General features: G+C 38.6%; 1 protein-coding gene across 3 annotated transcripts in view; it reads right to left on the bottom strand.

The window, feature by feature from the left end:
* The window catches only part of CERKL (ceramide kinase like), a 119,171-nt gene extending 97,165 nt beyond the window's left edge, over nucleotides 1-22,006 (bottom strand). For all 3 annotated transcript variants that reach the window (XM_004375453.2, XM_004375454.2, XM_004375455.2), the window contains exon 1: nucleotides 21,673-22,006. In XM_004375453.2, coding sequence (XP_004375510.1) covers nucleotides 21,673-21,910 — 238 coding nt within the window. In that variant the 5' untranslated portion in view covers nucleotides 21,911-22,006. The remainder of the gene's footprint in view (nucleotides 1-21,672) is intronic.
* Between the last annotated feature and the right edge of the window lie 488 nt (nucleotides 22,007-22,494).

The following is a 22,494-nucleotide window of genomic DNA, read 5'->3' as shown; positions in this document are numbered from 1 at the left end:
AACAACAACAAAATACATTCTAATCATCTAAGACCCACAAAATAAGACCCATGACACAATTATTTCAGAATATTCTCAAAGTATAAATACTGTCTTGTCCCGAACAACTCTACATTCATATGATCATGGTGATGGTTGGTTATTTAGATCATGAACACTGACAAACTCTCATTCAAGCTTCAGACTCCAAAAATAACACCATCAGCCTCGGACATTTTTGTAAGGACCTCCACAACTTTGTGGCTACCTGTTTAAGAAATGGCTTATGCAGTGGTTCTCAAACTGACCTCCAGATAATTCTAGACCTTCCCTGGCTCGGGCCTAAGCAACTTGGCTCTGCTTTACCTTTTGGGGGCTGTCTTAAGATGCCCTTGGACTGAAATGATCAAAAAGAGAGCAGAAAAAAAAACCACTGCTGTGGGACAGACATTGGTACAAATAATTATCGATCTCACAGTGTCAGTTTGTTTCTGAGAATTCCTTGGATACTTGAAGATCAGAGATCAGTTCATTTATTTAAAATACCTATTTGTGGTGGGAATAATAATAATAATAATAAAGCAGTAACCTATAGAAGACAGTCAAAAGACTCAAGTATCAATATATGAGAATTTGGAATCCAAACAATCTCTTCCAAAAAGCTGTTGGAAAAACATTTAAAAAAATTTTTTCTCCAGGCTTTTTCTGCTCTTTAAGAGGCTAAATGAACTAAAGTTTACACAAGTTCATTTTCCTTTTAATATATTTTAGAATTCTATTATCTTCCAATACATGCATGCAGTTACCATCTATACGAGATTATTATAATCTATCCCAAGTAATTACTGCTGAGATCAGCAATTTAATGCCCTTTGTTTGCTAAATTTTTGTTTTCCCAAGAACCAATCCCACTCTATAAAGATGTGTTTCCAGGATACATATAATTATGCTGGGTATAACATCTGTTGCTTTGCATTTTCAGAGCCTTACTAAACCAAGATAAGGGCACGCCTCTATGTCTACTTCAGGGGAATGGCTGAAGAACTAAAAGCTTACACAATCAGATTTAAAAACAAAAAAACAGTATTCATGAAGAGTAGAAGCTAATTCTAATCTAAATATTCCCAAATAGAATTAACTTAGTCTTTATTTAGATGAATTTTAACATGATCATGAAATCATTTTTCAATATCACGACTCAATAATCCTGAAAAACCATCTTTAATATAATTTCATATAGAAATCTTAGTGAATTTTCTACTTGAGTTATCTTTTAGAAGTAGACCATCTAACAAAAAAGGGCAACCACCAATTATCATAAAAGACAACAGAGAAAATAATATTGGTGACCTATTTTCTGTATTTCATCCTTCAATAGCACAGTGGATTTAGATAACAGATAGGAGAGTGTTGCACTTTTAAATGTAGGTCAGTATTCTAACTGCTCAGCAAAAGTGAATTACTCAGACTTGAATAAAACAGACAAATCTTGTTCCAAGTCACTTCTCTGCATGGCCTTTTTAGGTTGCCCCAATAACATGATAGTCCTAAGAATGTGCCATTATGCAAGTTAATTATTTACTGGCAAGATTTACCTGGAAGACATGGAGATAACTGGACACTGATTTCAATACCAAAACCTGAAACAAGCCCTCAATAGATAGGGGAGTAGAGAGAATCAGACAAGGTAGTCTCTCCCCAAACATTAATAACATGGACAAAAAATTGGAGTTATAAATTAATCATGCTTTCCAAAAACTTCAGGAAGAGTACAAGCAAAGTCGTGACAGTGTTAGTGATATTCAAATGTTTCTCACTACATTTGAGAGCTGTTATTGCTGCTATTTCTCAAGTCCTTGTGTAATTTTTGAAAGTACCATAATTAAACCCATTGTCATCAAGTCAATTCCGACTCATGGCAAGCCCATGTGTTACAGAGTAGGACTGCTCCATAGGATCTTCTTGCCTGTAATCTTTGTGGAAGCAAACTGACAGGCCTTTCTTCCATGGTGTCACTGAGAGAGTTCAAACTGATAACCTTTAGGTTAGTAGCTAATCGTTTGTGTCACCCAAAACCAAAAAACCAAAGCCACTGCCGTAGAATCGATTCCGACTCATAGCAACCCTACAGGACAGAGTAGAGCTGCCCCATAGAGTTTCCAAGGAGCACCTGTGGACCTTTTTTTGGTTAGCGGCCATAGCTCTTAACCACTATGCCACCAGGGTTTCCTGTGTCACCCAGAGACCTTTATAATTAAAAGATTGCTGTTTGCACAGCATTTATCTGATTAGATTGACCAAGTTTCATGAGATTTAGAGTTGAGGAAACATACTCAAAAACGTAAAAAAAAAATCTTTCCAAAGCATTTTAGTATCTTTTAGCTCACTTGACTCTCCAAACAATCCTTATTTCTTAGTGTTATATGTAACTGGGAAGTAAGTAACCATACTTTACTCATTACATTAAAAAATCAAAAAGAAACTAACAAAAGAGCCTCACCTGTTACCACTTTCAGGATAGGAAAAGCTTTTGTGCCCTCAAGGAGTACTGTAGCAAATCCATCCCTTCCTCAACTTGACTTAAGGTTTAATTTCTCTTTAGCATCTCTGATTTTTCTTCTCTGGGTGACCTAAAGCTTTGTCACCATATCAAACAAAACATGGCAGAGAGAGAAAATGATCATTTCTTCTATCTTCCAATATTTCCAAATGTGAACATGGATGAATATTTAATGCTAACGGGAGAGAAAACTTCAAATAATTGCTCAGTTTATAATTATTTCAAATGCTAGGGTTATATTAGGAGGCCACTAACTTATTTTAGGCAGGAATTAATGGAGACAGCAAGGGATGCAACATGGCCAAGGGGGGACAGATGAAAGTCACTGAGAACCTTGTGTAAGATTTGAAAGTATCATTTACAAAATATCCCACATAGGCCCTGCCTGCAAGGTCAAGTAGGAAATCTCTCAAAAGTAACTTGATACTTTTGTTCCCAGATTTCTACTAGTCCTTAAAAGTCTCCTACTGGAACGAGGATCAGTGTCTCTTTGAGCTTCCAAACCCAGGAGAACCCAGCATAGCGACACCTGAAAAGTTAAGGGTCAAGACCAGTCTGGGACTAAGTAGAGAAACAGGTCAGTTTAAAAAGGTCCTGATTGTTATTAGTTGCCAAAGAGTAGGCCCCCAACTCATGGTGACCTCATGCACAACCAAATTAAATGCTGCTGTGTCCTGTGCCATCTCAATGGGCAGTTGCTGATTGGGCCGTTGTGATTCATAGAGTTTTCACTGGCTGAATTTCAGAAGTAGATCTCCAGGCCTCTCTTCCCAGTTCATCTTAGTCTGGAAGCTCCATTGAAACCTGTTCAGCATCATAGCAACATGCAAACCTTCAATGACCAACAGGTGGTGGCTGTGTATGAGGTGCATCAGTCAATATTCAACCCAGATCTCCTGTCTGGAAGGTGAGATTTTTACCGCTGAACCACCACTGCCCCCTGAAAGGGTTCTAAAAATCAGTTGCTGTCAAGTCGATTCCAACTCATGGTGGCCCCATGTATATCAGAGTAGAACTGTGCTCCATAGGGTTTTCAATGGCAGATCTTTCAGAAGTAGATCATCAAGGCTTTCTTCCAAGGCTCTTCTGAGTGGACTCAAACCTCCCAACTTTTGATTAGCAGCCAAGCTCGTTAACTTCACAACCAAGGGATCAAGGCCCAGAAGTGATGAAATAGAAGAATGGCCCTTCATCTACCTCCACACGTCATCTCCCCTCTTCCTCCATACCCTTTTTTCTTTTTTAAAAAAACGTATTCTTTTATTTATTTACTTATCTTTAATTGTACCTTAAACGAAGGTTTACAGAGCAAACAAGTTCCTTATTAAACAATACACATATTGTTTTGTGACACTGGTTACCAACCTCACGACATGTCAGCACTCTCCCCTTCCGACACTGGGCTCCGCATTACCAGCTTTCCTGTCCCCTCCTGCCTTCTCGTTCTTGCCTCTGGGCTGGTGTGCCCATTTAGTCTCATTTTGTTTTATGGGCCTGTCTAATCTTTGGCTGAGAGGGGAACCTCAGGAGAGACTTCATTACTGAGCTATAAGGGTGTTGAGGGGCCATACTGTCAGTGTTTCTCCAGTCTCTGTCAGGTTTTTGTGAGTTAGACTTTTGTTCTACATTTTTCTCCAGCTCTGTCTGGGACCCTCTATTGTGATCCCTGTCAGGGCAGTTGGTGGTGGTAGCTGGGAACCATCTAGTTGTGCTGGACTCAGTCTGGTGGAGGCTGTGGTAGCTGTGGTCATTAGTCCTTTGGACTAATCTTTCTCTAGTGTCTTTGGTTTTCTTCTTTCTCCCTTGTTCCCAAAGGGGTGAGACCAATGGAGTATCTTAGATGGCTGCTCACAAGCTTTTAAGACCCCAGATGCTACTCATCAAAGTCGAATGTAGAACATTGTCTTTATAAACTGTGTTATACCAATCGAGCTAGATGTTCCCTCAGCCCAGTAATTTGGTCCCTCAGGGAGTTTGGATGTGTCTACCTCCATATCCTTTTCATTGCTAATGCTGCTCCTGACACTGCCTCTTAAATCAGAGCATGGGGCTCATGCTCTAACTTAAGGGGCTGAAGGAAGGGCTTTAAGAAAGTCCCATATGGGAGAAGACTCTGCTTCAAGCAAAGCACTCCCTTTTCTTACCACCCACCCTGATGCAAGCACTCCCTTTTCTTACTACCCACCCTGGTACTTGTCCTCACCCTGCCTCACTCTCTTCTAGACCCACACACTATGATTTAAGGGTCTTAGAATAGAAGTCTGAGAGAAAAAAAGAGAAGGGAGGGAAAGGGGAACAGAGCTTAGTCTGGGAGTTTTTCTAAAAGTAACTGGACATTTACATTTTGCTTTTCCCCTTATTATTTTAACCCTGGCCCTTTTTAAGCTAAATCATCTTCAGACATTAAAATAGCATTTCAGGAAAGCATTTATCTGAAATAAGAAATATATAGTACTAAATTTAGTAGTTTGAGGACCAGAGCTAAAGGAAATTATGCAAATAATGAGTTTGTTTATATTTCTGAATAATTTACTGTGAAGATAAATACATCATCTTTTTTTAAAAGAATGTTCCTACAGCTTCTGTTGTTCTTAACCAATTTCTTTATCTTTGCCTTTTTCAAATCTAAAATGAGTTCCTCATCTTACATTATTTTCTATATTACCATCCATAAACTTTGAGAGACATTATTGAAATTCAGTGCTTATGAGAACTTTCTAATCTGCAAATATTTATTATCCTAAAACACTATTAGATTTATTCTAATATATAGGGATCAGGGAAACAAAAGAAGAAATCCAATTATTTAAAACAGTAATCCCTTAACACTGAGATTTTGTTTTAATTATAAAGAGTGTGTCTTATCAAAACAAAACAAAGCCTTATTCTTTAAGGGAGAAGCCCAATCTTTCTCTGGTGAACATGCATGCGAGATTTCCTAAAGAATGCTTAAACAAATTAATGTTGCTATTCTTCAATTCTCTATGATATAACTGACTGCTTAAAAAGAGCATCAAGTAAACAATTATGAGCCCACCTGCTCACAGTACCATACCAGGCACATACAAAGTTAATGGGAATATATTTCTTTCTGTTCTCCTCTACTACGATAGTACATACAAAATTAAAAACTAAAACAACAAAAAGTGTAGCCAGTAATAAGTAGCTAAATGGAAATTGCTAAATAGTCTTTTATACTTCAAATATTAATCCAGACATTCTCATTATTTAAAGACCTTTTTCATGTACACCTCCCCCTCCCATCACTATGGTTTCACTGGTGCTTTGGATGGGTGGAGACAGAGGAGCAGAGAGCTATATCTGAAAGTAAATGGCCTGCTCTAAGTGGGGCAAGAAAAGCCACTGGGGACTTCTCTTATTCGGTCCTACCCCCATTGTATACAGAGGGAAACTAAACCACAATTTGGGGGAATTACATTCCCCTTTGGGTCCAGCTCACCATCCCACTTTAATGATTGAGTGTTGGACCCAGAGGGCTGAGGGAAATCCCTCTTCCTCTGGAGACTTGGAGGCCCCTGTATCTCCTATTTCAGGCCTAAGGGAAAAGCTTCTTAGGCACTCAACACATCTCTGCTCCTGTTTTATCACTGAAACTAAAGCTTTCAGTAATCCTGCCCTCTTCTTGCAGAATGGAGTTTTGGAGTGGAAGGCACACAGACATCACAGAGGCCAAAGCTGAGCCACAAGAGGCCCAGCACCTAAGGTAACTGGCAAGGGCCTCCACTCAGTTTCAGCCAAGTGACGGCAAGGAGGAGGACAGAAGGTTGTCTTAATGACATCAGTCACCCAAGGGACAGAGGGGGAGTAAGTGCAGCAAGGGAAACTAACTGAGTGAGCAGGGTGATGAAAATGCTGACATGTTCAAAGTCTGAGGGAGTTCAACAGCTGACGCATATAAAGCAGAGGAATACAAAGCAAAAGGAAACTTTGTAGTTATTATCTTAACAACATAGACATATACTGTGATTAAGGACTAGACTTTATACGTATATTTACTTTATTGACTTTAGGTTTGGTATTGAATGTGTAGGTAATACAAAATTGTATAAATGGTGTCCTCTAATAAAATAGATTGGAGAGAATCCATTTACACATTTTCCATTAGAAAAAATTTGACAAATATTGCTACTCAAAGAAAGTTGTTTCTTTTAGGTTTGTTGATGTTCAAAGTTTTTTGTTTAAGTATCAGAAACATAATGTCATCTTACTTCTTTGAACAAATATCTCTGCCATTAAAAACAAAAAATTAGGAAAACAAAAGAGGAAAGCAGAAGAGAAAAGAAAATGCTAGACAATGGAAATCCTTATTGTTGCTTCTCAGTCAGGGTCATGACAGAGAGTAAAAGAAGCGAGTTAGCCCAACTATAATATAATCAACTGCTTCCATTTTCTAGAAGTTTCCCCAGACTTCTAGAGCAAAGATTTCACAACTTTTTAAAAATTACACTTCCTTGTCCCTTTGCTGCCCTTACCCATCTAAGATGTTAAGAAAGGTGTTTAGTAAAGGATATGATCCTACCCTGACACCGCATAACTACTCCTTTTCTACTAAACCACACACTTTTTGTCAAATTCAAAGAGTAATTTCATTAAATGTTTTTCACTAGACGTTTCCACTAAAGAGCAATTCCGGACCTAAAATTTTAGCTCCTAAAAGCACTTTTTCTATTTTAAAATGTCAATGACAAAAAAATTAGAAGCTCAATCATGAAAAAGTATTTTTTTTTTTAATTTTAAAGGTAACAAATAGAAGCAGCAGCTTCAGTTTCTCTCTGAATTATGTCATAAAACTACGGACTCAAAAATTTTTTAGAGCCTACTCTAACAAAATACTGTAGATTCACATTAAAAAGTAACCGACAGGTCAAATTCAAAAAAAGAAACAGTAGATACCACCATAAAACTAGCAGATGTTTCTTCAGGTCATTTATACAAAAACATAAGCATATGTTAAAGAAATGTGACGCTATCATAGAATCAGATGGTGTCTAAAATAATAGCAGCTCCTTATGGCAATATGGTAATATTCGGATCAAATGCACAACACATTATGTTGCAACAGTAGGTGCAGACAAAAGAGCATCAGTGGCAGCAATAATGACCAGTGCTTTCATTAAGGTGAAAAAATAAAATTAGAAGGTTATGTCCAGGGCATAGTGTTGTTTAACAGCAAATTAAATATGATAGACAGTATGTTGAATTTTCCGAGTATGCATTTAACTGATTTTGTTGAGGCTCCTATAAAGGCAGAACATTAACCAAATAAGATTATTGAAAATTTTATAGAGACCTAAAACATGGGTTTTCTGGTTTCCCCCATCTACCAAGAATACTCAGGAGGATAGCTGTTACTCTCCAAGCTAATGATAACACTTGGTTTGTTTTGGATCTGAACAAGAATTCTTCACTTCAAAATCAATGGCTTCAACTCAGTGTGCTATACCCAGTAGTTAAGCAATAGGTAAATGCTATTTTAATATTAGTTTAATATAAAGCAGCATATAACTTAGTACTGACATTATTAGCTTCAATCTCAGAAGTCTGAGATTTCCCAAAATATTCCTTTGGAATTTGTCATATTACCTAAAATTGTACAATGTACATAATGGATGCTCACTAAAAGTTATTGACTGAAAGTCTTTGAAAAGTCAAAGAAGTCAAAGGCATTCTATACCTTTCCATATTAATTGTTGCTACTTGGTTATACTTTACAGGATTGCTGTGAGTAAGAATCAACTCAACGGCAACGGGTTAGTTATACTCTAGGAAAGTTAAATTGGAAAATAACACTTAGAACTTCAATGCACATATGTTCCATGAAGCAGAACTGAATGTAAGATGGGTCTGGCATACACCTAACAAGTTGATCAAGTGCCAAGAAGATTTCAGTAAAATGAGATTCACCCATAAGATGTTTTCCCTCACATGAACCTCGATGACAGAATAGATTTGGTCCTAATGTAAAACATTCAACCAACCTGGAAAATAGCAGATTTGTCTTTAGTTCAGAAGCTGGGGTACCAAGACATATGCTTTTTCCCCAAATATGAAAAATGCTAACTTAAGAAATGAAAATGTGACTTTTTATTTAGATAAAAATTTATTTCCATGTTTAAAATAAGAGCTTATTGTAAGTCAAATCCCATAACCAAAATGTATTCAGATTATTTAGTTTACGCTAAGTATTTAAATGAAATATTATAAGTGGACTCTGAATGAGACTTTAAAAATGTATTACATCCACCAAAATTTTAGCTTTAGTAAGTTTTTATCTGTATGATGAAACCCACAATAAAACATATACTATCTTCCCTTTACACTTTCAATACATGAAAACATACTTAAAATCTAAGGAAACCAATACATGCTAACAGCTGCTCAATTTTATTGATCTTATTCTTCCTGCACAAATGGACATTTGAAAGTGTTTTGAATTATGTGTTTATAACATTTAGTAAACTTAAAAACTTAATTTGGGATAAATATTAATTATTTGTATTAGCTGAAAAAAGCAACAACAAGGAGATTTGAAGAAGTAAATGAAGAAATTCTGCCAAGTTTAAAATGGTACAGCTATTTTCTACATGTAAAAACTGACTCTTCAAATTATTTCATTGACTTTTTACACTTCAATAATATCTAAATATGTGTGTGCAAAGATCATAAATTTATTTACCAACATTCAGTGAATAATATTTCCTGAAAATAAAAAGTTTTAAACTCTGTATTTTCAAGTAGCCTCTACCTAATAAGAATCAGGACACAGAACGAGAGAGCCTGAGGCTCAGGGACAACACAGATCTTAGGCTTGATAGGGTTCAATTTATAGTCCTTCAGGAGCTATTTCTTCAGTTTATGGGTTTTTTAAGCTATTTCCCTTCTGTTTGAGCATTATGCTAGTCACTTGCACATCTGATGTTAAGGATTGGTAGAATAAGTTTCAAATAAGGTATTCCCCATTTTGCTGATTTGAGAATTAATTTTAGCAGTGTTCACTATCCATTCCATTGCCGAACTGAAATCTCAGCATCACTGTTGCTTCTTCCCTTTCCCTACAGATTCTGTCTTTGACTATAGCTCTTATACCTAGCCTTGCCTTTCTGTTCTCCTTGCCTCATACACACTCCCTCCTGGATCTTCTGGTATACTGGCCATTGCAATAAACTTCTGCACGTGGAGTCTATAATCTAGCCTGCCACCATGGTTACCTTTCCAAAATACAAACTTACTGACTTAAAAAATAATAATAAAACAAAACAAAATTTGATTATGTACTGATGGACAGCCTTTGCCACCCCTTACTCAGGTTGAGACCCCAACCTCCTGGCGTGGTCTTCAAGGTTTTGTACAAACTATAGACTTATCACAAAGCACTACCATCTGCCCCATAAACAGACACTCTCACCACAAACTGTGTTCTTATCTTCCAAATAGACCAGAGCATTCTCTCCTCTGAGGTTTTTTCTATTTTTTTTTTTTTCCTAGAATGGTTTCCTAACTCCTAATCTTTTCCATGAAGTTTACCTTCATACTCCTCCACAGTTTTTCCTAACCTCCCTCTCCCCAACACCAGCAGAATGATTGCTCCTTCAGCTACATTTCCATAGTCATTTATAATGCTCCGTAAGTAATAACACATAAAAGATATCACCGAATATGTCTTTTGCTGATATGTCTTCTGGCAGATTGTGAATACCTTAAAGCAGAAATTGTGTCGAATTGATTGTAGCATCCCTGGAACCTATCAGAGACTCTGGCACATAACAACATTCTTCCTAAATGTTAGAAGGAATAAACTAAAAACATCAAAGATTTAATAAGAGAAGTGCAAATTAAAACTACGCTGAGTTACCTTTTCCTACCCATAAGATTGGTTAAAAATTTTTGACAATATACTCTGTTGGAGAAATTGTGAGGAAACAGGTACCCTCGTATAACAATAGAAAAGTAAAATTGCAGTCCTTTGGGGGGAATTTGATATGGAGAAAAATCATATACATATTTATTCTTTGATTCAGCAATTCTACTCTTAAGAATCTATCCCAAAGATATACTGAAAAAAATTCAAAAGGAAAAATACATAAGGTTTTCTATTACATCACTATTTGCGACATAAAAATGACTAGAAACAACTCAAATATCCTTCAAGAGCTGTTTCAATAAACTATAGTACACAGTGGAGTACTGTGTAGATGTAAAAGGAAATGAGGAATCCTGCTGTATACTGCTATGGAGTGCTCTTTAAAAAGAAATCGAGGTGGAAAAAAGTATGTATGGTAGGAGAGTAGAGAAGAGAATATATGTATTTTTTTGCTTATATTAAAAAAGAGAAGAATAAATTTAAAAATTTAAAAAACAAATAAGCCTACCTATAATAGCAAAAAAGAAAAAGGGTAGAAGGCACCAAATAAAAGCTACACTTCCCAGAATATAGCTTGTTTGGCAGATTTGACTTTGGAATCATATAAATATTTTACATAATTATTAAAAATATCTGGATTTTTTTTAAAGCAATGTGCAAAAAACAAAAGGAAAATAAAACAAATAACCCTAACTGTGTATCCAGTGGAGGGTATAATCTCAATATAGGAGTGATTCCAAGCATGTTTAAAACACAGAATTTGATTGCACATCCCAAAGAACAATAACAACAAAAAATTGTTAAAGAGTCTCAAATATCTTTCAGTAATTATGTTGTTAATGATAGCTTTGGTGTTGTTATTCTGTGTTCTATATGTACTGGAGGACAAAGCAAATGAATAATGATTTTTTATTGTTATTGTTAGGAATAAGATTTTAAGAGTAGGAGAAAGGAGATAAAGTAAAAACCCTTTAGTTCTGAACTTGAATTGGAAATATGAGTATAATCCCATGATGTATTTTCTCTTTAGAAAAAAACCCACATCTCCTAGCTCGGCTCCCTAAAATATCGTAGGAAACAAAGAGCATATGGGAGAAGTATTAGCATTGAGTACACCTAGCACTCAAATTGCAGTCTCTAAATACCAACCACTACCCAATAAAAGGAACCGAGCCTCCTTGACCATAGGGCAGGATCAGTGTCTTGAAATACTCAAGATGAGCCTGGAATATCTTGCCATTCCAGAAAGCAAAGAAGCTATCAAAGACAACTGAGAGAACGTCAAAGGAACTCAGAAGTCAACTTGAAGAGACTCTCATTGGCCCAAAATTCAAAAATGAGACAATTTGAGAATCAGTAAGAATAATCATTACTGTGAATTTAAATGTATTGAATATCCATGAATTCATCATGATCATAAAAACAAACCTCAGTGGTCACTGTGGCTGCTGGCATCTCCCTTTGGGAAATAATTTTCCTTTCAACTGCAAGGCATGCAGTTAGCTGACAGCCTCCAGCTGTTGGTAGCCTCAAGATCCAACAGTTTTGGCACCGAGGTCACACTCTTCCCAGGCAGCCCCCAGCCCACGACTGAGCACAGCTGAGCTTTGGTCGTCCCTGCCCAAGGCGGGACTCCTAATAGGCAATCTTTTCTCCAAAGCTCTCACCATAAAGTAAGCAAAGACTCATATTTGCCTCAAGGTCAGAGGTTCTACCTGCCCCAGCCTGCTTCGTTACCTTTTCAGGTATGCAGTTGGCATCACAATCTAAAAACTTCCCCTAACCAATCTGCTTCCTGCCCCTTTTGTCTTTCAAGGTGTTAGCCTCCAATAAACCTTTCATATTCCTGTGGGAAACTACAGGCCAATGAACCCAGTTTGTTCAAAAAATAAATTGCAAGGAAAAAGAAAGATGGAAAGGAATCTGTGGGTTAGAAGATTTAAAAGACACAGCAATCAACTACAAGATGGAACTTTGTTCAGTGTTGTACAATGGTTAAGAGGTATGGCTGATAAACAAAAGGTCAGCAGTTTGAATCCACTGGCTGCTCCTTGGAAACCCTATGTGGCATTTCTGTTCTGTCCTATAGGGTCGCTATGAGTCAGAATCAACTTGACGGCAATGGGTTTATATAATAAAAGAGAGAGAAACAATCAAGGGACTCTGAACATTGACTGGATATTTAAGAATATAAAGAATTTTTTTCTAAGTTGGAGTAATGGTATTGTGTATGTCCTAGAGATACACGGTGAAGTATTTATAGAAGAAATTCCATAATGTCTAGAAATTGCTTCAGATTATTCCAGGGGAAGGGAAGGGCATAGATGAAACAAGACTGGTGATGGAAAACTGTTCGAACTCAATAATGTGTTACATAGGGATTCATTATAGAGTGTTCATGAAAGTTTATTATATTATTCTTTCTATATGTTTAAAGTTTTTCATAATAAAATATTGGGTGTTTTAAAAATATGAATGAATACACAAGAATCCCATTTATTGCCCCTATTTTCCTCATTTACTCAGAAATTGGAACTGGCCAGAGAAATGGAGTAAACTCTCCATTATGGAACTATGTCTCACAGGCCTGTGAGAAGTCAGGTGACATTGCCATTTTAAAGATTTTTTGATTTCGACCATGATGCTTTACTGGCACTAACATCAGATGGACTCCTGAAGGCATTAGGGGGAATTCTTTCTTGCCTGAATGAGGAAGCAGCGTAACCTAATGGATGCAGCGGGCTCTGGAGTCAGACAGCCTGGCTTTGAATCCCAGCAGCTCCACTTTACTAGCATGACCTTGGCAAGTTATTTAACACCTCTGGGCCCTAGGGATAAAAAAACCTATCTACTTCATAGTCTTATTGGGAAGATTAAACAAGATAAGATACTTAGCACAGTACCTGGCAGAGTAAACACCAATAAATGTTTGCTATTTTCAGTCAAACACGGGGCACTGTTGTATAGCAGCAGTGGTAGTTTCCAGAACACTGTTTTTGATGAAAATCTTGGAATGTACATAGGAATTCCCTGATGCCAGCTGGTGCATGATTTTAGACTTATCTTTAGGCTTACCATAAGTCCATAGCACTATGCCAATGATGCAAAGTTTATCAACCATCAAAACAACCCCCGCCCCCTGCCGCCAACACACTTGCCTATCTGCTTCTGGATTCAATCATCGGTTACTCTGAGGGTCCTCAGTTTCTGGCTTGTATGCCAAAAGTTGGCATAAGGGTTAATTTCTTTCAACTCTATTTCCCTCCCTCCTTCCCCTTTTACTTCCTCCAGCACACACTGATTTTGGAAATCACAAAAGCAGCGACTACTGAGAGTTTCTTCCCCTTGCTCAGTACACCCACACATACACACAAGACCAGAACTCACTTGCTCAGTATCCACTACTTTCATCATTGGCACAGTACTTCTGAAACTTGGGCAAGATTAGAGTCATATAGAAGGTCTTAGAGAGGCCTGTGTTTAAGACTTTGATGAGGCCTGTAGATTGTCAGTGTCTGAAATGTAACCTAACAACCTAATCAAGTAATGGGCTAGATGGGATAACAAGCCGTAAGGTGCAGAATGAATATCCTGGTATGAGATCATATAACCACAATGAGTTATATCTACTATATTCCTGGCCCTTTAAATAGTGATTTTCCTGGAAACCAAACTCTCAGAGAAGAAACTAATCTAAAGGGCTAATAGTCTACACGAGCCACGGCCTCATCTACCCTGAGACCAGAAAAACTAGATGGTGCTCGGCTACCACTACCGACAATTCTCTAAGTATCAAGGCCACACTAGATGGACCCTGAGAGAAGGGGATAAAAATGTGGAACAGAACTCAAATTCTTAAAAAGTCCAGACGTACTGGACCAGATGAGACCAGAAGACTCTCTGAGACTATCTCCCTGAGATACTCTTTAAACCTTGAACGAAAACTATCCTGAGATCACTTTTTAGCGAAATAACAAGAGTGGCACACAAAATAAAAGATATTACTCATAAGTACAGTGCTCTGCTAAGAAACCATCTATATGTGACCAAAAGCAAAGATGAGAGGATAAGGGGGCAGGGAAATGAGAGTACTGGAAATGGAACAACCAGAACACAATTAAAGAGAATGTTGACGCATTGTGAAAAATGTAACTAATATCACTGAACAACTTGTATAGAAATTGTCAAATGGGCACCTAATTTACCAGAAACACAATAAAATATTATTAAAAATATATATATACACATAAAAATAGTGCTGTTCCACTTCCCCAAACTACAGAGGGCAAAAAAATGCCCAGTCTAGGCAATAGTATTCTCCTGAATACTCAATCGATCTATTATTCCTACACCAATTCCTGTGGCTCTTTGATGGCTTAGTTTCATTATGTTTAAACTTCTGCAATCCACTTGTAAAGGGCTTTGGCACATTGGCATCTCTGAACTCAGCTGTTTCGTCTTTAAATCAGCAGCTCAAATTGTATGAGCACATATAAGTTCTACATTGGGGTTAATTTTTTTTTTTTAACTGCACATTCTGGGAATGAAGTTGCACTATCCAATGTGGTCCCCACTAATCACAAGTGGCTGTTTATATTTAAATTAAATAAATAAACAATTCAGTTCCTTGGTCACACTAGTTACATTTCAAGGGCTCAACTGCCACATGTGGCTCATGGAGACTGCATTGGAACAGCTCAGCTATAGAACACTCCCATAATGGAAGAAGCTTTAACTGGACAGTCCTGCTCTAGAGGACTCACTCTACAATTGTTTTTCTGTGTGGGTCAATTTACTTTCAAGAAAATGTAAAAACCTCTGAGCGTATTTATACAACAGGTTAATTGTCCTCTCAAAGCATTAGATTAATTTTTTTGTTTTTAATTTCACAGATTTAAAAACTTCAGGCAGCTAATAGTTAAACTTGGATTCATCACACTCATCTCTTTAAAATTCCTCAAAATTTGACAGTTTAGGAGCCTACTAACACTTTTTAAAAGAGTCACTTTCTTAATATGCAGACCAAGGAATCAAAGCATCACATTTTATCAAGTAATTAGTCCTTCAATAATTCACATGAGTAATAGGTCATTTTGGGGTTTAACCCCTGCTTCCATTACTTCTGACCACATGGTCGACCAACAGATGTCTCACTTTGGATGCACACAACAGAAGACGGGTATCTGTTTCACATACATCTGTTCCCAAACAGCTTAGGCAGATTAATATTTAGAATGTACCCTGCTCTGCTAAGTCCCACATAATCACTAACTCTTGTTGTTTTAAAATTGATTATGTTTTTTCTCTCATTTTCACATTTTTCCACATTACCTTTCATGCTGCTGAGCTTTCAGCAAATAAATGTGTTTATAGAAACTTAAAGCACAAGAAAATCATTTTAACTCTTACAAAATTAAGAAACACTTTCAAGACCTCATCTTGAAGCCTGGCTTTTCCAGATTTTCTGGATACTGCTGTAATTCAGCTGAGCTCACAGATATAGTGGGAATACTCCTTTGGAGAAAAACAACAACAACAAAATATGAATTGTGTAACCTAAGGTAAGTTAAGTCTATGAAAATTGAGAGTTTAAACAATAATTAAGATTTGAAGCCCTTGTTTTCTTTTTTTAAATATTTAAAACATCATATTCTAATACTAATCAAACATAAAACCTTTGCTCAGAAATTAGATTAGAGAATACAGGAAATGAAATAGAATAAGAAAAAATGAGCTAGTCATTTTGTCCATCATGAAAAATCTGCTTAAGACTAGCCTTGACCAATTAATTCGTTCCTTCCAAAAAAATGGCTTGTTCTTTTCCAAAAAAAGGACCTATGTAGAAGAGACTGTCCACCTCTCATAAGGGGCCTTGACCCATATTTCCCTTGTGGTTCTTCCAATTAGAAATTCACTGGAGCTACAAAGCTCCTGGTGTAAAATACAACACCTCTCCATACACACCAGACGGTCAATCCCATTGATCATCCAAACCTTACTCAGATTTATGTAATTTGACAAAATAGCCTAACACTTAAATTCTATAGAAATAGATATTTTCTTTACAATGCAACATCACAGATGGTCAGAGTTTAAGGTACTTAGAGATAATGTAACATAACCCCTAATTTTACAGGTGAATAAATGGGGTTAAATGACTCACTCAAAGTCAGTTACACACCTACTTCGTTGTAGAGACAAGACCCCAGATCCCTTGGTTCCCAATCCTGAAACCTTCACTACACCACAGAAAGAAGCAGATGAAAGACACCTTTCAGGCTGGAGTAGGGAGGCTGTAAGAGTGGTTTTAATACTTCAGTTGCTCCCCATTAGTAAATTATGAAGTTAATTTAATAAGTCATAGTCAGCATTTATTCATAATGAAAACAGAATATGTCAGAGTGATTCTCACATAGCAAGAGTAAACATTATTTGGTGCAACTTTTTTGGAAAATCATATAGTAGTGTAGATATGTGTATACTATTTGTCAATCCCTACAGGAACCTTCATTTCAGAGGACTGCTGAAGAGTCAGGTGGTTACATACTCCCATTGTGACACAGCAGAGATGGAGACTTGTGGGCCTGTGGTATTCCTCTTGCCAAAAAAAAAAAAAAAAAAAGTTGCCCTTGAGTCAATTCTAACTCATAGCCACCCTAAAGAACTGCCCCATAGGGTTTCCAAGAAGGGCCTGGTGGATTTCAACTGTCAGCCTTTTGGTTAGCAGCTAAGCTCTTAACCACTACGCCACCAGGGTTTCCTATTCCTCTCACAGGGATCCCTAAATTGATTCTTCTTTAAATGTACTAAAATATGAGCTTACTATACTCTAATTCTACCCATTGCTAAGTCTCCCCATCAGTAGCTTTTCCTTTATGGGAAATAGAAAAAACATTGTAAGTAAGAGGTGGCTAAATGGAGGCAGTGAGAGTAAATTAATTTTCTAGGAGCTTATCATAGAAAGTGAGGAAAGAGGCAGGGCAGGCAGTAGAGAGAGAAGCTTCCAGGATCAAGGCAGGGGACGTTTAGGATGGGAGAGTGTTGAACATATCAATATGCTTAAAGTGAAAGAGCTGATACAGAGTGACTGGCTGCAAACCTAAGAAAGGGGATAACAGATGAGGCAAATTCCTAGATGTGGCTGAAGAGAAGGGATGGGTTGGCCCTAAGGAGAGATGACAAACATCCATGGTGTAGCCATGGGTACAGGAAAATGAAGTGGAATGACGATCAAAGCCACTAAAATGGAAGAGGTCCAGAAAGTCTGAAGCTTCAACAATGATTGTGATCATCACCATCACCAAAGGCAGCACTCAGGATAAAGAAGGAGATTGAGAGTTAGACAACATTTTAAATAAATACAGGGCAGACGCTGGAAAAATCTTCATGCTTTCTACTAAACAAAACACAAATTCCTTATCTTTGTCTTCAGGTCTCTCCCCATTCTTACCCCCATTTGCCTGTTAAATATTCTTCTAATGCTGCACTCCAAAAGACTCCATATATATACCAGCTGCAGTTGTATCGATTTCAACTCACGGCAACCTCATGCGTGTCAGAGTAGCACTGTGCTCCATAGGATTTTCAATGACTGATTTTTTGGAAGTAGATCACCAGGCCTTTCCTCTAAGGCACCTCTGGGTAGACTCAAACCTCCAACCTTTCAATTAGCAGCTGAAGGCATTAACCATCTGCACCACCCAGGGACTCACTGACAGACTCTAGCTGTCAATATTCCCAGGAAATGCTCTTTCGTTTTCTGCCTTTATGTTATTTCCTCAACCTAGAACTTTCCTCCTACCTCTATCACACTCTAACTATCCATAAAATACTTACTCTTTATAATCCAAATCTAATTCTTTTTGGAAGTGGGATCTTAAATAAGCAAACAAATTGATCTTCCATGAAGAAACTCCTGTTCAAGAATAGATTTCTCCCTCCCCTGAACACCTGAAATTCTTAAGAACAGAGTCCACATCTTACTGATTTTCACATCACTACACAAAGCACTAAGTAGGTACTTAATGTTTGATGAATGAGTGCTTAGTGACACACTGTTTTATACACCTACTCTTCATTTATCGACTATCTCATGATCTGATATTTCATATTTACGACAATAGTAAAAAATCTACTATCTGACTATTTTGCACATTAATAACATACGTCTGGCAATAACGAATGCCAAGGTGCAAGGCAAGAGTGATGCTAGCTGTGATGGTTAAGGTTATACGTCACCTTGGCTGGGCCATGATTCTCAGTGGTTTGGCACATACGTATTGATGTAATTTGGCAGTTATATAATGATGTAATTTGGCGTTTATGTAATGATGTAGTCATCCTCCATTTTGTGATCTGATGTGGTCATCCTCCATTTTTGCGTAATGCCAATTTTTGCATAACAACCTGGTCTCTGGAACCTAACCATGTCGCAGATAAGGAGTAGGTGTATAACAGTTTGGAGTCGTATATCTTTCCTGTAAGTTAAAACCTCCCTGAGGGCAGACATCAGGTCTTCATTTTGCATTTTCATAGCATCTAGCAAAATATCTTAGCACTAAGTACCCAAATATTTAAGTTAATTTGTTAAGGTAATAACTGCTAATCACGTTAATATGTTGATTGACAAAATCTAATATACTAAATTGTAAACTTGTTTCTCTCAAAAAAGAAAATGTTGATGTGTTTGTGTCTCCTGTCTTGACTTACAGGCTTTCCTTACTCCTGTGGGAGAACGGGTAACATAACCATTATTCCAAGTTACCCTTGAACCCAATAAAGAGAACTACAGTCACTATGGTTATACTAATTTACCTTGTCAACAAGACCATCAATTAGTCACAATTTTGGCAGTGATAGCCCTCATAAAATACATTAGTGTCTTTGCTCATTACTCAAGATGGAAAATTAGAGAAAAGATCACATGTTGTTTTATTGCATCAGTGAAAGTAACTAAGGTACTGTGAGGTTTGAAAGCTGGACAGTCTTGCAAAGTATCTCATATGAATGATTCAATAATGCCCAGTGACTCCCCACATCCAACCTGCCTGGAACAGCCCAGTCGTCTGCCAATTAGTGACAGACATGGTCTCCCTGGATGTAGTTTCCTACACCACATCCTCTCAAGTATGGTAACTTTGCTTTAGTTTCTCCTCCACCGTCTGGCCCAATTTCAACTATGTGTCACCACTCACATCTAAGTTAATGCCACATCAGGAAGCATTTCTTTGCATTTAAACATACTGTCTGTTATTGGATGCCTTTGAGTCGAATTTGACGCACAGTGACCCCATGTGTCAGAGTAAAACTACCCCACAGGGTTTTCTTGGCTGTAATTTTTATGGAAACAGATAGCCAGGTCTTTCTCAAGAGAAGCTGCTGGGTTGGTTCGAATCACCAACCTTTCGATTAGCTGGCGAGTGCTTTTACTATCTCTTAATACCTCCTTTTTCCATCTCTTTTCCCATTCATCATTTAATCTAAGTAAAAGCACCTCTTGGTTTCTTTAAACAGAAGTGCTGACTAATGTGCTAGATCTGAGACCAGTGGCTCCGTGGTTAGGGGTTCAGCTGCTAGCCGAAAGATCCGCAGTTCAGACCCACTGGCCGTTCTGTGGAAGAAAGATGTGGTAGTCTGCTTCCATAAAGATTACAGCCTTGGGAACCCTATAGGGCAGTTCTACTTTGTCCTACAAGGTCGCTATGAGTCGGAATTGACTCTAAGGCAATGGGTTTTAAAGTGGTCTAGATGCTAGACGTTAATTTCTAAGAAAAGTGATGCACGTATATCAAGGAAAAGAAAACCAAACGTTTCATAACCAATAGACTTTTGAAACTGCCGAGATGTCTTTTTAAATGCTATGGCAATGAGCTTAAACCTACTTTTCCTCAGTTATCACCAATCAACATCAAACAACATTTCCTTTTTCTTTTACTGTTTGTTTTCTTCTGTACCAGCATGGCAACATTGATTTGTTTGGCCTCTCACTGAACAATACCTCACATTAACTGTATAGTAGTTCAGCTTCATTATAGATGAAGTTGGCTGTTCTGGGCTAATCTAAACTCTAACTATAAACCTCTACATTCTAAAATCCAAACTGATTTAAAAACTAACAGAAATAATTCATAGACATATTCCAAGCTTTTGGCTTAAAGGTTCAAGACAATACTCTACCTTGGTTTTTAAAACACCTAAAGAAATTCTAATTAAGGCCTGACATATTTTAGTTAAGTGGCTGGTATGTGCAGCACAAGCATAATTCACACTGCACAGCCAGTGCTGGGTTCATGACTGGGCGGTTTCATTTTGTTTGTGAGGTTTTTGCACAAGGAACTTTAAAACAGTGACTTTTCTCTGTTCTGTAACACGAGTTGCACATGTCTTATTTTCCAACAGGAGAAGGCAATGTTTGAATTTTTTATTAATTTCATAAGGTTTTATTTAGTGAGAAGAGCCTGCATACCACAGCCCAAGGTTTGCCCTAAATCGTCTCTAGACTAAGACTTACAATATTTTATTTTAAACAACAGCCTTATAACATCTTCTAAATAACTAAAATTTTAAGTCAATAAAAGGCAAATGAAAGTAAACAGCATAAATGCTATTTGCACAAAATGTAACCATCACAAAATTATGATTCAATATTCTAGACTCAACATTAAAAATCAAAAGTTTCTAGACTGAGCCTGAAGAAGCCTTAATTCTAGCCAATGGCTAGGAATGTCAGGGTTGAAAAAGCCCAGAGGGACCCCATAGCACTGGAGTTTTTAAACTCTCATAAGTCAGCTAATTGAGAGTTAGATTCAGAACCTTGTGCAGGAATATTCTCTAAAAGGCTCATATTTTCATCATAATGTCAAAAATCGGTGAATTAAAACTTTTTCAACTTGGAGGGGCGGAGTAGGTGACCCTTCTGCGTTTGGAAACACTGCCCCTTTGGGGCTCAGTTCTTTCTTTTCAGACGCAGAGAGAAGCCATGCATAACGTTTATCCAGAGAAAGAATCCAGAGGCGGGAAACAAAGCGGGAGGAGGCAGGTAGCTGAAGGATCTCTTGGGGTTGCTCTGTTTTCCCTCGTTGGGAAGGAGGAGACCTCGGCTTAGGGACGCGGTAGTCCTGCGGGGCGGAGGAGGAGCCCAGGGAGCGTGAGGACGCGCGGAGGAGGGGGAAGTTGCCGGGCGCGGGAGAGGGAGGGGAGCGGAGAAGAGCGCGGGCCCGGAACAGGCAGGCGCCCGGACCCTGGCACTCACCCGCCGGGCGCTCGGGCAGGATAGGCCGCCACCTCAGGGCCCGCTCGGTCAGCACTACGTCGCAGCTGCCTCTCCCGATCTCAAAAATGCCCCGAAGCAGCATCTGCTCGGCTGTCGCCTCCGGCTGCTGCGCGGACGGGAGCAGCGCCAAGGGCACCGCGGCCGCCGCCGGGGGCGCCTCTTCCTCCGGGCCGCCCTCCAGAGCTCTCACCCGGCTGCCGCGCCGTCCCCGGAGCATGGCACAGGCGCAAGCTGAGCCTGTGCCAGGGGTCCTGGGGAGGCCCTTGCAGGAGGAGGTGGAAGCCGCGGCAGTCACCGTTCCGGCTGCGTCCGGCGCTGCCATAGCAACGGCGCGCCCGGCAGAAACCAAGGAGGGAGGCGGGGCGGGCAGGCGGGGCCGCCCTGACCTAGTCTTGCTCCTGGGCCCGCGAACCTCGTGTCTGCCACTTACTACAAAAAGACCCTAGACCTGGAGGAGGAATAAGTCGCTCCCTCCACCTAGTGCCTACTGTTCATAGGGGATTTAACGCATTGCATAAACCAGTGCCTCTAAAACTTTAACCTGCACAAGCATCAGATTTTTATTTAATAGATCGGAGATGGGGCCCAAAATACTCCATTTCTAAAAAGCTGTCAGGTGACGCCATTGCGTCTGGTCCTTAGAACACACTATGCAAGGGCATAAGTCTCTGTTTTTCCACCTCCTTTCCGGCTTTCGCTCCTGACGAGCAAAGGTCCTGCTTTGTAAACCTTGCTTGCATGCCCTCAACAGCTGACCATTACGCAACTGGGATGAAGTGGGAACTCAATTACCAACAACCC

Source organism: Trichechus manatus, unplaced genomic scaffold (assembly GCF_000243295.1).
Source record: "Trichechus manatus latirostris isolate Lorelei unplaced genomic scaffold, TriManLat1.0 scaffold00037, whole genome shotgun sequence".
Classification (NCBI taxonomy): domain Eukaryota; kingdom Metazoa; phylum Chordata; class Mammalia; order Sirenia; family Trichechidae; genus Trichechus; species Trichechus manatus.
The sequence above is the reverse complement of the archived record's forward strand: the minus strand, read 5'-3'. Positions and strand labels throughout refer to the sequence as shown.